Genomic DNA, 13,404 nt, shown 5'->3' with positions numbered 1-13,404 from the left:
AGATCCTTCTTGATGTGTTTAGAGTCGGTACTTATGTGAGAATTAGCATAGAATTTGTGGTACTTGTAATTCCCACAAAACTGAGAAAAACAATGCTGAAAAAAAAATAAAAAAACTGTGAAACATTTTAGGTACATGTTTGAAAATAACATAATTTGAGATAATGAAGTGACTTAAAAGTCACATGAAGCATAAAAACAAAAAGAGAAAATACAATATTTTTGAGGATAATCACATAATACATTATTTTTTATATTTTTACGTCTAATTTTTTTTTTAATATTTTTACGATTTTTTATAAAAACAAAAAGAAAATTATATAAAATTAATCTAAAAATAACATCAAAACAACAATAAAAAATAACAAAAAATCAACAACAAATTAACAAGAGTACAACATAAAAATATATCAAAAGACCATATTTTCTGTAAATAAAATCATAAAAATTGTAAAAATATTTAAAATTCCATACAATTGTATTTTTGTAATTTTGTTATAATTTTTTGTGTATTTATGAAATCATCCAATGTTTTTGTTTGCACATAGAAATGTAAATTTGGGCCGCTAAGGCCCAATGATTAATTAGGAAACGGGGCCAACGAAACCCAAACCCACTAAATATATTGGTAGAGGCCATTTGTGGAATCTTTCTCTTCTCGACCCTAATTCCGAAAACAACAGAGAAACCCCTCTCTGCATATCATCTTTCTTCTTCTTCCTCTGCTGCTCCTGCTCCAGACGCCTCGCCCAAGAACTTCATCCAGGTATGTCAATTTAGTTACTCTACCTACTCATTCATGGATGTCCTTTCACTTTACTGTCTCTCTATCTCTCTTGCCCTGCTTTTGGGGATGAATTCTTTCGGTGGTTGAGAAGTTTACTGGAATTAATTCCTAAGCGTTTAGGATTTGGAGTACGTGTATTTTACTTCAGGGTTTATTAGATTTTCGTATATATATTCTGCCATTGTTGGATCTCTGTCCTGGAAATGATGAGGAGTGTATGATGTTTTTGTGCACTTGGTGTTTTAGGGTTCTCATTCATTTGTGTTTTATTTGGTTGAATTAATTGTTATTCAGGTGTTTCTGTTGCTTTATTTATACATTTGGAGAAGGTTTTGTGTCGAGAATTAACTAAAGAACTTGAGGAAAAATTAATCTTTTATGAGTTCTTAAGGGAAGAATTCTGTTCTGAGAATGGACTAAAGGGTTCTACTGTTTGAGTTAGAGTTCATAATTGATTTTGAGTTTTGCTTATTAGCATCCATTTATTCTGATATTGTCATTTCTCCTGTTATTCTGAAAATGTTGAAGTTTTTGTCCCCTCTCAATTTGGTTTCGTTTCCTTATTCGTCAGGGATTAAGTACTGCGAATAATCGTTTTTCAAATTTCGTGAGTGGTCATATAAGCCACCAACAACTTCTTGAAGCAGAAGAGAATCACTTTAGAACAGGCACAATGTCACGAAAAGGTTTGATGGAGCAAGACCTGGGTAAATTGGATGTAACTAAGTTGCATCCACTTTCACCTGAAGTAATATCTCGTCAGGCAACCATCAATATTGGTAATTTTATCTTATATGCTTGAATTTTCTTGACCATACATTGTTTGTGCATGTAATGATTAAACTGCCTCAGTTGGCAATTGTAGCAAATACGTTTTTTCTTAATTAACGATTTGATTGTTGATGTTTGTTCTCAGGCACCATAGGCCATGTGGCCCATGGCAAGTCAACAGTTGTAAAAGCCATATCTGGTGTTCAGGTAATACTTGTTTTATTTTGCTTTTAAATGTGCTTTCTCTCTTGGTTGTCTGTGTGAGAATACTACGGTATTCATGTTTTTCCTAGTATTTCAAGGTTGATATGTTTCATTGTGGTGAAGTTTCTTTTAACTAATGTTTCTAGCTATCTTGTTCAAAACAAAATAATTCTGAAATTAGTTTTAGGATATAATTTTACTTCACATTTTAATCAGTGATATTTTATAATACGAACATAATTTGCTTAAATTTGAAAGGCATACTCATTTTAACACCTATCTGTTGCAGACTGTTCGTTTCAAGAATGAATTGGAGCGGAACATTACCATTAAGCTTGGATATGCAAATGCAAAGATATACAAATGTGACGATGAGCGGTGCCCTCGACCTATGTGTTACAAGTGGGTACACATGAAAACATTACAACTAAATAGGTGATTAAATTTTCTCTCATTTTATTGACACGTTTAAACTGTGTACATAGGGCGTATGGAAGTGGAAAGGAAGACAGTCCTCTTTGTGATGTTCCAGGATTTGAGAATGCTAGGATGAAATTGCTGAGACACGTTTCATTTGTCGACTGCCCGGTAAGGTTTTGAAGTGTATTATATAAATTTTTATTTGTGTTCCTTGTATAGATAGTCTGTTTGTTCTGTTAATATACATTAATTTACTTAAGCTCATGTGAACAATGTCAGTTCTAAATGCTTAATTCTACTGTATAGTCCCAAGCGGTTGGAAGTCATTCGTCTTAGGCATATGAATATTCATTTGGTTAAAATATTTATTATACAAGATTTGTTATTGGTGGTTTGTGTTTATGCCGGGCAGTTTTTACAATTGCTGATTATATGGTGGCACTGGCTGCATAATGGAAGTAGTGTAGTGTTTTTGAAGTTGCTTATTGTATTCCCCGCTTTTTAGGGTCACGATATTCTTATGGCTACCATGCTTAATGGTGCCGCAATTATGGATGGAGCGTTGCTTCTCATAGCTGCCAATGAGAGCTGTCCCCAACCACAGACATCTGAGCACTTGGCTGCTGTTGAAATTATGCGTCTTCAACACATTATTATTCTTCAAAATAAGGTTGATCTCATTCAAGAAAATGTAGCCATCAACCAGAATGAAGCAATTAAGAAATTCATTGAGGTAATTTTATTGGAGTTCAAAATATTGGTACTGAATTAAAGTGACAGTTTGATTGTTGTTGAATATATTTCTAAAATGCTTATTTATCAGGGAACTGTTGCTGATGGGGCACCAGTAGTACCAATTTCTGCTCAGTTGAAGTATAATATTGATGTTGTATGTGAGTACATCGTCAAAAAGATCCCTATTCCAGAAAGGAATTTTATCTCGCCTCCTAATATGATTGTAATTCGGTCATTTGATGTCAACAAGCCTGGATTTGAGGTCGATGATATAAAAGGTGGTGTTGCTGGTGGAAGTATCCTTAGGGTATGCCGTTTCTTTCTAAATTTACACACAATTGAACAACCTTATATACTACACATGCATGTTTCTGCAATTGACACATTTTGTATACTCATAGTTTACTGAACTGGTTTTACCCATGGGTATGCTTTCATCTATATGTTAAATCATTGGCACGCATGTTTTGTTCGATTCCTCTTGGTCAGGCTGAAGGGGTGTGTTTGCCCCTGCTGCTGCTTGATTTGACCTTCATGAATCACCTATATATAATCATATGAGCTGGTTCCCAAAGATTATGGGTTTTTTGACTCATGTTTGCTAGGGTGTTTGGGAGACGTCTGAGTTATCCTCATGTTAGTATATATATGTGTGTATATATATATGTAAAGAAATAGTTTATGTTTGCTCAAGTATATTCTCTGCTAACACTTTTTTTAATATATTATGTTTTGTAATAGGGTGTTCTGAAAGTGAATCAATTTATTGAGGTTCGTCCTGGGATTGTTGTTAAAGATGAAAACGGAAACACCAAATGCACACCAATTTATTCCAGAATTGTTTCATTGTATGCCGAGCAAAATGAGCTGCAATATGCAGTGCCGGGGGGTCTCATTGGTGTTGGTACAACCATGGATCCTACTTTGACTCGTGCTGATAGGTTGGTGGGACAAGTTCTTGGTGAAGTTGGATCGCTCCCCGAGGTTTTTGTCGAGCTTGAGGTGAAGAATCCACAAATGTTTTTAAATTGTATTTAATTATTATTATTATTGATTTTCCTCGTGTAGGGGCTTAGGTTGCTACAAGCCTATTTTTTTTTCCTCCTGTTGTGTGGAGAGTTGAAATCATACTCTTGTGAATTTGCAGGTGAACTTCTTTCTTCTGCGTAGGCTATTGGGTGTGAAGACAAAGGGCTCGGAGAAGCAGGGGAGGGTCACAAAGCTGACCAAGGGAGAGATGCTGATGTTGAACATTGGATCCATGTCAACAGGTGCCAGGGTTCTTGCTGTAAAGAACGATTTGGCGAAACTGCAACTCACCTCCCCAGTTTGCACCAGCAAAGGGGAGAAGATTGCACTTAGTCGAAGGGTAGAAAAGCACTGGCGGCTGATCGGTTGGGGCCAGATTCAAGCTGGAACCACTCTTGATGTTCCACCGTGCCCCATTTGAGCCGAATCTGCATAGATAGACAGAAAAGACAAGAAAGGTTAAAGAGCAAAAGGAAGAAAGATGTGGGAAGGTCGTGAACTGTTGGGAACAATTTTTTCGAGATGGAGAAGAAAACCTGATTTTGATCAATACTCTGTTGTTTTTGTTTACCTCGTTATCAAATTTATTTTTCTGGTTTACTGTTTAGTGTATTTTGAGTTGGTTAATTGGATACTTTGTGCCGATTCGAAATTTAGAGTTTTGGATTTCATTCTTCTCGATGACTATGGGCGTGGTTTGCTTAAAAACCATGCCAGAGTATAATATTGCATTTTTGTGAGTGAAGAAGATTCATTAGCAATTGGTATTTTTAGCTTTTTCTATCACTCATCATCTTTTGGTGGAAAGTTAAAAGGAAATAGGATGGTTAAAGTCACCCTCTTTTTAGTGTCTACTTTCCAAATGCCCTTTTTCACTAATTGATTTTAGAAAAAAGTAATGATTGAGACACTCAAATTGTAATTATAAGTGTAAATACATCTCATTTGTTGTGCAATTTGAAAGTGAAAATCACACAGCTTACCTTTTCTGGGTTATCTGTTTATGAGTCTTTTTCAGTACTCTAGAGAATGACTTGTCATATTAACTTGTTAGAAGGCGATTTAGAAAATAATCTAATCTCATTTATTTGATTTCTTATTGCTCCCCAATATCATTTTAGTTATTGATGACAATTGAGTGTTTGTTTAGTGATAATTTAAGCGAGTGGTGCCTAGCATCTTCTCGACATATTGTGTTTTGCGATTGGCTAGTGATATTCTTTAAAAATTATTATATTAAATTATATGGAACCCGATACTTAGTTGGACCAATAGCGATATTGACACGTAGGAAGGTGCTAGACACCACTGGTGCCCTTTAACATTTCTCTTTAAGCAATTATGTGCTTATCATCTTCGTAGCGATGCCATTTGCTCATTATTAATGAAAATTGCTAATGCCCAATAAGATTATAAATTCCTTCTAAATAAAAGTGAGATTATAAAGACAAGCTAATATAGTATATTTCTAGTATATACTCTGAAAGTGATAGCTAGATACTCTTATTATTGTATGAAACAGAAATGTTAGTTAGGGAAAGAAAGATGTGCTCACATTGTAATGTTTGTTCCGAGACTATCTTTGAGTATTCACTATTGAAGCTCAAGTATGATTCTAAGCATTATTAATAATGGTTAATATATGATTGACGACTACTAGGCCTAGGATACACAAGTGAATAAAATTATATAAATATGAAATCCCAACTCAATATTTATTAGTGGCCAATTGTACATGCAAGTGTCCAAATCAATATCACAAATAACTCAATCTATATCACAATCCAATCGAGCCAATCTCCTTTAGTATTTTTTCAGTGCTTTAAATCAAAAGTTACAGACATGAACGAATTATTGTGAATTATAATCATGAATAAAAAATAGAGGTATATCAAAATTAGTTCTAACTTAAATTGGGAAATTTACATGGTATACTAATTTTTGTTATTTTTTTACAAAAATACTATCCGACGGTATTTTTTATATTTTTACTGTATTTCTTTTATAAGTTTCATACTGCAGTATACTATGTTTCACTGTTGTTCTCTGGTGTTTTTTAGTTGTTCTACTGTTGTTTTGAGTTGTTCTGTTTTGTGTTTTACTGGTGTTTTACAAAACACAATATTTTTGAAAAGATTTCTGTGTGACAGTATTTTTGTAAAAGTTAACCCAAATCTAATATTTTTGTAAGTTTTGTGTTGGTTAACTCGTATGATACAAAATTGACATAAATTGACTCGTTTTATTATATCATTAAAATTAAAAAGATTTACACAAAATATTATTTTTCGTAAATTTTTTATACTTTTTAGATTACATTTTTATTTATTTATTTCTTTTTTTTATATTTTTATGATATTCTATAAAAACAATAAAAAAAGGGTTGAGATACAAAATGACCCTAAATTTGGTAACTAAGTTAGTAAATGTTCACTTTTTAAAAAAATTAAGAAAATGGCCAAATCTAATAAATTAGCTAATAAAAATTATAAAAATAAATTTATCACATATTTTTTTAAAAAAATATATATAATGACAAAATTAAGTTACATATTTTTTTTAGTATTGCATATTATTATATTGTAACAAAAATAAATAAATATATTAGATCATTTAAATATATACAGCAGTATTAGATATATCGTAGTACAGAAAATTAATGTACTGTAGTAATAAAATTATATACCACAAAGAAATTATAACAATACTAAATTAATACTCAAAAAATATATATATCATGCTAACAAATTATATATATCACCATTAAAGTATGAATACATACAAAAAAATTTATATACAATAAAATAGAAACTAAATATCATATTAAATATAAATAATATATTATAGACAACAAAAATTATATACCATACAATAAAACGTATATACCTACAATAAAAAATAAAACAAAATAATATAATATTATTAAAAAAAATTATATATCATATTAAAAAAAATTATATATCACCTTTATGTATACTAAAATAAAAACTAAACATGCATTATCTAAAATAAAATGATATACTATACAATAAAACTTATATACCATATAACATAAAATATATACCTTACAATAAAAATATATATAATAATAACAACAAATAAAAATAAAAATATATAGGATGCTAATAAAATTATATATCATGTCAACAAAAGTACATTAGAAAGTAAAACTTAAATATTATTTAAAAAAATTATATACCGTATAACAAAAAATACATATACCATACACCAAAATATATATACAAAAAATAATAATAATAAAAATATAGATTACTAATACATATATATATATATGTATGTATACTATACTAACCAAATTATATACCACAATTAAAATATATATACCATGGCCATTGTATATAATAAAATAAAAACTAATTAAATATTATTTAAAATAAATAATCATACAATCAAAAAATATAAAAATAATAATTAAATATATGTAGCATGACAATAAAATTATATACATACATTAAAATATTTTTATTATGCTAATAAAATTATATACCACTATTATACATATCATAATAAAAAATAAATATCATCTAAGAATAATAATATACCATACAACAAAATAGAAACATACCGTACAAAAAAATCTATATACCAACAACCCAAAACAACTCATAAAAAATTAAAAAAATTGACATAACTTTAAAATAAAAAAGATTTAACAAAACTAATATAGATATACCATAATGTTTAAATAATTTGCTTCTAATTCTAAAAAAATAAAAAAAATTGAAATAAGGACATTTACTAACATAGTCTTATGATTTAAGGCCATTTGCTATATTTTTTTGAAAAGAGGACATAAACTAACATACTCCTATGATTTGAGGCCATTTACTATAATTTCCCATAAAAAAACCACATGAAAGTGAAAGTAACATGGAAACAACTTCCAAACAATATAAAAAAAAAAAATGTAAACATAATAAAAAATCAACAACAAAACATACAACAACAATAAGAAAACGTCAAAAACCGTATTTTATGTAAATAAAATTTTAAAAATTGTAAAAATATATAAAATTTCTTACAGCTATATTTTTGTAACTTTTTGATTGTTTTCGTATATTTTTAAAATAATCCTCAAAATTATTAATTTATAATTATTATTTATTTCATAAAAAATTAATCTATAGTAGAAAATAAATTATTAACAAGAATATAAGATATCTTATTTATACTAGATATTAAAAAATTTGTTCACTGTATTGATAAGTTATTATAAAATATTTAATTAATTAAATTTATTTATTTATAACTTTATATATTTTTAATTGAGTGTATTATTTTGATGGTTTCAAACAAATTGATATAATTAAAAATATATAATGCAATATTAATCATGGTAATTAATATATAATGCAAGATAAGTATATGGTCGAGAACACAATAATTCAACACGAAAAATACAACAAATCAAAATTTAGACATCTCAACATGTATAATACAAACACGAATACGAAAATGACACGGCAACACGAGTTGCAAGAGTTGCAACCAAATTAAACTAAGAAAACTCCCTAATACTATATATAATTCTACAGCTACTTATATGTTTGGACCTGGGTCTAGAAACTTTTTTGGAAAAAGACCAAAATTTTGCTATAGCTAGGTGTGTGGGAGTGGCAATTTGACTTGCCCCCAATCTAATAAGAAACAAATTAAACTTCACAAAAAGGGCATTCAATATTCTAATAAGGGAAGATCACTACCATTTCTTTAGGGTGAAGCCCACAAACTAAGCACGCATGCATGGAAAAGATTTTAAAACTTGAATTTCCTACTTGTTTTTGTTTTGTTCTTATTATTCTATCTCAACTTAAGTTGAATAAATAAATAATTTTTTGTCAAACAAAACTGCATGCAACTTGGGTTTGGCCTTGCTATAAATAAGGGTTTATACGAAGAGTATTTTCACCAAGCCAAGAAGTGTTATAAACATTGAACTTCATCAAGAAAAGGGTTTTGTTTAATTTGGTGATTAGAACAAAAGAAAGAGAAAAAATGGGGTTGAAAATGTCAGTTGTGTTTGTGATGTGTGTGTTAATGTTGGGTGCTTCAATGGTGGCAGAAGCCCAACTTCTTAATGGGATCGTGGGCCCACTCTTGGGTTTAATACGTGTACAAGGCACTATCTTTTGCACTGCTAATGGCAGAGTCAATGGCACTTCAACCCCTGTTTTCTCTAGTAAGCTTCAAAATTTCTTAACATTTATATGTATATGCAAGCTTTGTTTAGTTAATTTTTATATAACACTTTTCATTATTTACTCAAATAAATAGATTGAATCTAATAATATAACATTGACTATATTTCCATATATATAAAGTCGGGTAAATATTATTTTGTATTCCATGTTTTTGCGAAAGTTATTAATTAAACTTTCTGTTTTGTTAAATATGACAAAATAGATTTTATATTTTTCAAAATAGTGAAAATAAGACTATGAACTCATTTTTCAACAATTTTATTTTTTAATATAACTAACTTTAAGACAATTTCTAGCACGAACAGATATTGAAAATGTAACTAGTTTTGTTATAACATCTTTAGATTAAATTATTATTAAGTTTTGTTTTGACAAAGAATCAGTTCAGGGTCCTATTTGTACAATTTTAGAAAATACAAGATCCATTTTATCATTTAACAAAATAGAAGATCGAGTTAGTAACTTTTGTAAAACAAACAATGTCACATAGAATTAGTATAGGTCATTTCATCAGTCTCAATCAAAAACAAACACAAGAACTTCACTCGTAATACCAATTAATTTTGAGATAGAACCCTAATACTACGTAGTAATGTGTAATGGTGGTGATTGTGTTGGTTTGTAGATGCTGTTGTACAACTTCAGTGCAATGGAAATGTGGTTTCAAGCACAACAACAAACAATGGAGGAATGTTTTCAATGGTGTTGGATCCAGTTCAGTTTTTATTGTCTTCTCTACAATCTGAGTGTAAATTAGTGGTGAACACACCATTGTCAAGCTGCAACGCCACTCTTCCTTCGGTTGGGGCTCTCATATCCTCACTTCAGAGCATTGGATCCATTGTCAGTGGCTTGCTCCACATCAACAACTTTGTTCCCACTGGCTTCAATTTCATACAGACTCTCAATTAAATAAAACTATATATGTAATTCTGTGTGTCTTATTATTATTGTCACATCATTTGATCACGCTACTACTACGTTTAGACTTAAATAAGGTGGTCAAACGACAATATATATATGTGTGTGTCGTTTCATTTTGTGTTGTGTTTTCTTCGTTTGTTTTAATGTTGTGATTGTACTATTTTTGCTAAGCTAGCATGAATTTGAACTAGCTGCAAAAATAAATGAAATAAAATCCTTTTATTACATGATTGATTTGAATTTTTTTTTTCTTTTAAGTATATATGTCCAAAATGATTCTTTAGCCATTAGAGAAGAAAAAATTTGGGACTAATTGTTTTGAATTTTCTCAGCTTATAGTTTGGCATGAGTAAATGCATTGCTTTATATAAGAAAATTATATAGAAAAAGATGGGAGCCTTTTGGCTCATTACAGTCATAACAGAATGGGAAAAGAAAGGAATATTTGAGCAATAAAAGGGAAGAATTATACAACAATATATTACAATCCCAAGAGTTTAGAGAATAAGGCATGAGCTGATGACAACAAAGTAAGATGCAGGACCACTTCTTTGAATTCCAAAATGCTGGTGTGTAATAACAATCCTAGCTATATAATTTCATTTTTTTTCATTCCCTCTCAAACGCAAGGGAGATGGCATCACTCCAAGTTTGTTGATTAAGAACTGAGATCTTGAATGTGATAATCCTTTTGTTAAACAGTCATCGATTTGGTTATGAGAAGCTATATATCTTACTTCAAGCTGCTTGCTTTAAATCTTGTCCCTAATAAAATGTACATCAACCTCTACATGCTTTGTACGCGCATGAAAAATAGGGTTTGATGCAAGTGCACTAGCATCAAGATTATCACACCACGTCACTACAGTGAAAATAGGAAAATTAAACTCTTTCAGAAGAGATTCTATCCATGAAATCTTAGCTACCACATGAGTAAGTGCTCGATATTCAGATTCTACGCTATAGATCTCAATACTACAACCTGTTTTTTCAACGATCAAGACATTAGAGTATTACCAAGATACACATAATACCCTGCTATAGATTTGCAATTGTCTGGACAACAAGCCCATTCTGCATCTGAATATCCAGTGATGTTCAATCTTTCATCACAACTGATATCTAAAACTTGGTCCATGGTGCCTTTCAAGTATCTCATTACACGTTTTGCACCGCTCCAGTGTGTTGTGGTTGGCGCGTTTAAGAACTAGCCGAGCTTATTAACAACATATGATATATCGGGTCTCGTATGGCAAAGATATTGTAATCCTCATATAATACTTCTGTACTTTGTAGGATTTTTGAGAGGCTCTCCATCACTTGTGGACATTGGTTTTCCTACAGTGATTGATGTGGGGCAAGGTTTGAGGTGTTGGAACTTTATTATCTTTAAAAGGTCCTCAAAGTACTTTGTTTGTGTAAGATAGAGGCCCGTGTCATCACGAAACACCTATATGCCCAAGAAGTAATGTAAGGGACTAAGATCTTTTAAAGAAAATTTTAAATTCAGTTCTGCTATGAAACTTTTCATTTTGTTGTCATCACGAAACACCTATATACCCAAGAGGTTTTTTAGATTTGTTTTTGGAAAATTTAAAAGGAAAAGAGTGAGATTTGCCATATTGACATGCATCACAAAAATTATGCATTTCATTCTTTGAAACTTTAGCATGACATGAATTTAAAATTTGATTTAAGACTCTTGATGATGGGTGGCCTAACCTCTTATGCCAAACATCAATTGTGGAATGTAAAAACTTATCAGTTTTGAACTGATTTACATTGAATTTAGACACAACAACTAAACCAAAAAATACAGTGGGGTGAGCATGTTGGGTTTTATGCCCTAAATAAAACTCATTTCAATATAATCAGATTTACTTATTAATATAGATCAGAAATAACATTTAATGTTGCATGGTTCACATGATTTATTTCTTGATTATATGTACATAATGTATAAATTCATCTGAAACCCTTTTCACATACTTGATCCTGTTTATTGTGCCGTCAACACATTGGAAAGTAAACATGACTATGTGAATAAAGTTTCCTAGATTTATCAGACACAGGGTTTTACTGATATGATAATCTACAACAAGAGTTTACTTGTATTTGGAGAAATACTATGTTCTTTCCAGAACATTGGTTAAAGTAAAGCTCAGGTTGGATGCATGGAGTATGCATCGGAAGGGACCGATATTGAACTTTGACTTAGATTTATTAAACTTACCGTAATATCTATTCAAGTCAATATCGCCTAGTTGATCCTAGATCAAATGTTCTTAATCCTGTTATGATTAGGCTCAATCTTGAAAGGCTATTCGTGTTCTTTGATTTGTTAGTTAAGCCTACTTTTAGGTCAGGGTGATACGTACATTTTGGGAACACGGTAGTGCAATTGAGTGGGAGCGCTAGCATAAACATGGAATCTATAGCTTCTATCTGGCGAATAGTAAGCAAAGGATGATCTCCTTCGAGCTTGACCAAACGAACATAAATGGTGGAGTACTCATTTCACATAAGCTGAAATATCATTTATACGGGGTCAAGTGTTTTAAGGAATAAATACATTGTAGGGTGTAACGGTAATTTAATCCCTTTACAGTGTAGATCATTCATATAGAGGATCATTGATCACATTAGGATTATAACAATGGATAACTAATGATGTGTCTATATGGTGGAACATATAGAGCATTCTATATGCGAGAGTGCAATTCTAAGTTCTATGCGTGGATTCAACGAAGAATTAATAAGTTAGTGAATTTTAGTGTTAAATTCTTGATCTACTTATTGGAAGCTCGGTTATATAGACCCATGGTCCCCCCACTAGTTGAGATAATGTTGCTTGTAAGACTCATGTAATTGGTTTTGATTAATCAATTATAATTCACAAATTAGACTATGTCTATTTGTGAAATTTTCACTAAGTAAGGGCGAAATTGTAAAGAAAGAGTTTATAGGGGCATATTTGTTAATTATGATACTTTGTATGGTTCAATTAATAAATATGATAAATGACAATATTATTTAATAATTATTTATAGTTATTAAATAGTTAGAATTGGCATTTAAATGATTGAATTAGGAAATTGGCATTTTTGAGAAAATCAGATACAAAAGTGGTAAAATTGCAAAATTGCAAAAAAATCAAGGCCCAGTCCACCTAGCATAGGGCCGGCCACTTGTGTTATCTTTTTTAAATGATTTTTTCATTATTTTAATGCCATATAATTCAAATCAAGCCCTAGAGGAATGCTATAAATAGATAGTGAAGGCTTCAGGAAAATTACACTTTCTGAATCAGAAA

The 13,404-nt window shown here is 30.6% G+C and overlaps 2 protein-coding genes across 2 annotated transcripts; both read left to right on the top strand.

Moving 5' to 3' along the window:
- Positions 1–605: 605 nt before the first annotated feature.
- Positions 606–4,706, top strand: LOC115722188 (eukaryotic translation initiation factor 2 subunit gamma). The gene is made up of 9 exons (XM_030651323.2): positions 606–765; positions 1,358–1,565; positions 1,703–1,764; positions 2,051–2,163; positions 2,247–2,349; positions 2,687–2,914; positions 3,005–3,223; positions 3,658–3,918; positions 4,064–4,706. The coding sequence occupies exons 2-9, from the start codon at positions 1,460–1,462 to the stop codon at positions 4,364–4,366; spliced, it is 1,395 nt and encodes a 464-aa protein (XP_030507183.2). The 5' UTR covers positions 606–765; positions 1,358–1,459; the 3' UTR covers positions 4,367–4,706.
- Positions 4,707–8,823: 4,117 nt separating this feature from the next.
- On the top strand, positions 8,824–10,316 carry LOC115723014 (uncharacterized). Its single transcript, XM_030652411.2, has 2 exons — positions 8,824–9,145; positions 9,793–10,316. Exons 1-2 carry the CDS (start codon positions 8,962–8,964, stop codon positions 10,077–10,079), a joined length of 471 nt encoding a protein of 156 aa, XP_030508271.2. The 5' UTR covers positions 8,824–8,961; the 3' UTR covers positions 10,080–10,316.
- Positions 10,317–13,404: the final 3,088 nt, after the last annotated feature.

The sequence above is a fragment of the Cannabis sativa genome, chromosome 9 (genome assembly GCF_029168945.1).
Source record: "Cannabis sativa cultivar Pink pepper isolate KNU-18-1 chromosome 9, ASM2916894v1, whole genome shotgun sequence".
Lineage (NCBI taxonomy): Eukaryota > Viridiplantae > Streptophyta > Magnoliopsida > Rosales > Cannabaceae > Cannabis > Cannabis sativa.
This window is presented reverse-complemented; position numbering and strand designations above follow the sequence as displayed.

Bases quoted from the DNA above. Each gene is read 5' to 3' on its own strand.
- LOC115723014 (XM_030652411.2), top strand. From the start codon at position 8,962: ATGGGGTTGAAAATGTCAGTTGTGTTTGTGATGTGTGTGTTAATGTTG. The intron at 9,146-9,792 runs GTAAGCTTCAAA...GTTGGTTTGTAG, and splicing joins TTCAACCCCTGTTTTCTCTA to ATGCTGTTGTACAACTTCAG.
- LOC115722188 (XM_030651323.2), top strand. From the start codon at position 1,460: ATGTCACGAAAAGGTTTGATGGAGCAAGACCTGGGTAAATTGGATGTA. The intron at 1,765-2,050 runs GTAATACTTGTT...TATCTGTTGCAG, and splicing joins AAGCCATATCTGGTGTTCAG to ACTGTTCGTTTCAAGAATGA. The intron at 2,915-3,004 runs GTAATTTTATTG...CTTATTTATCAG, and splicing joins CAATTAAGAAATTCATTGAG to GGAACTGTTGCTGATGGGGC.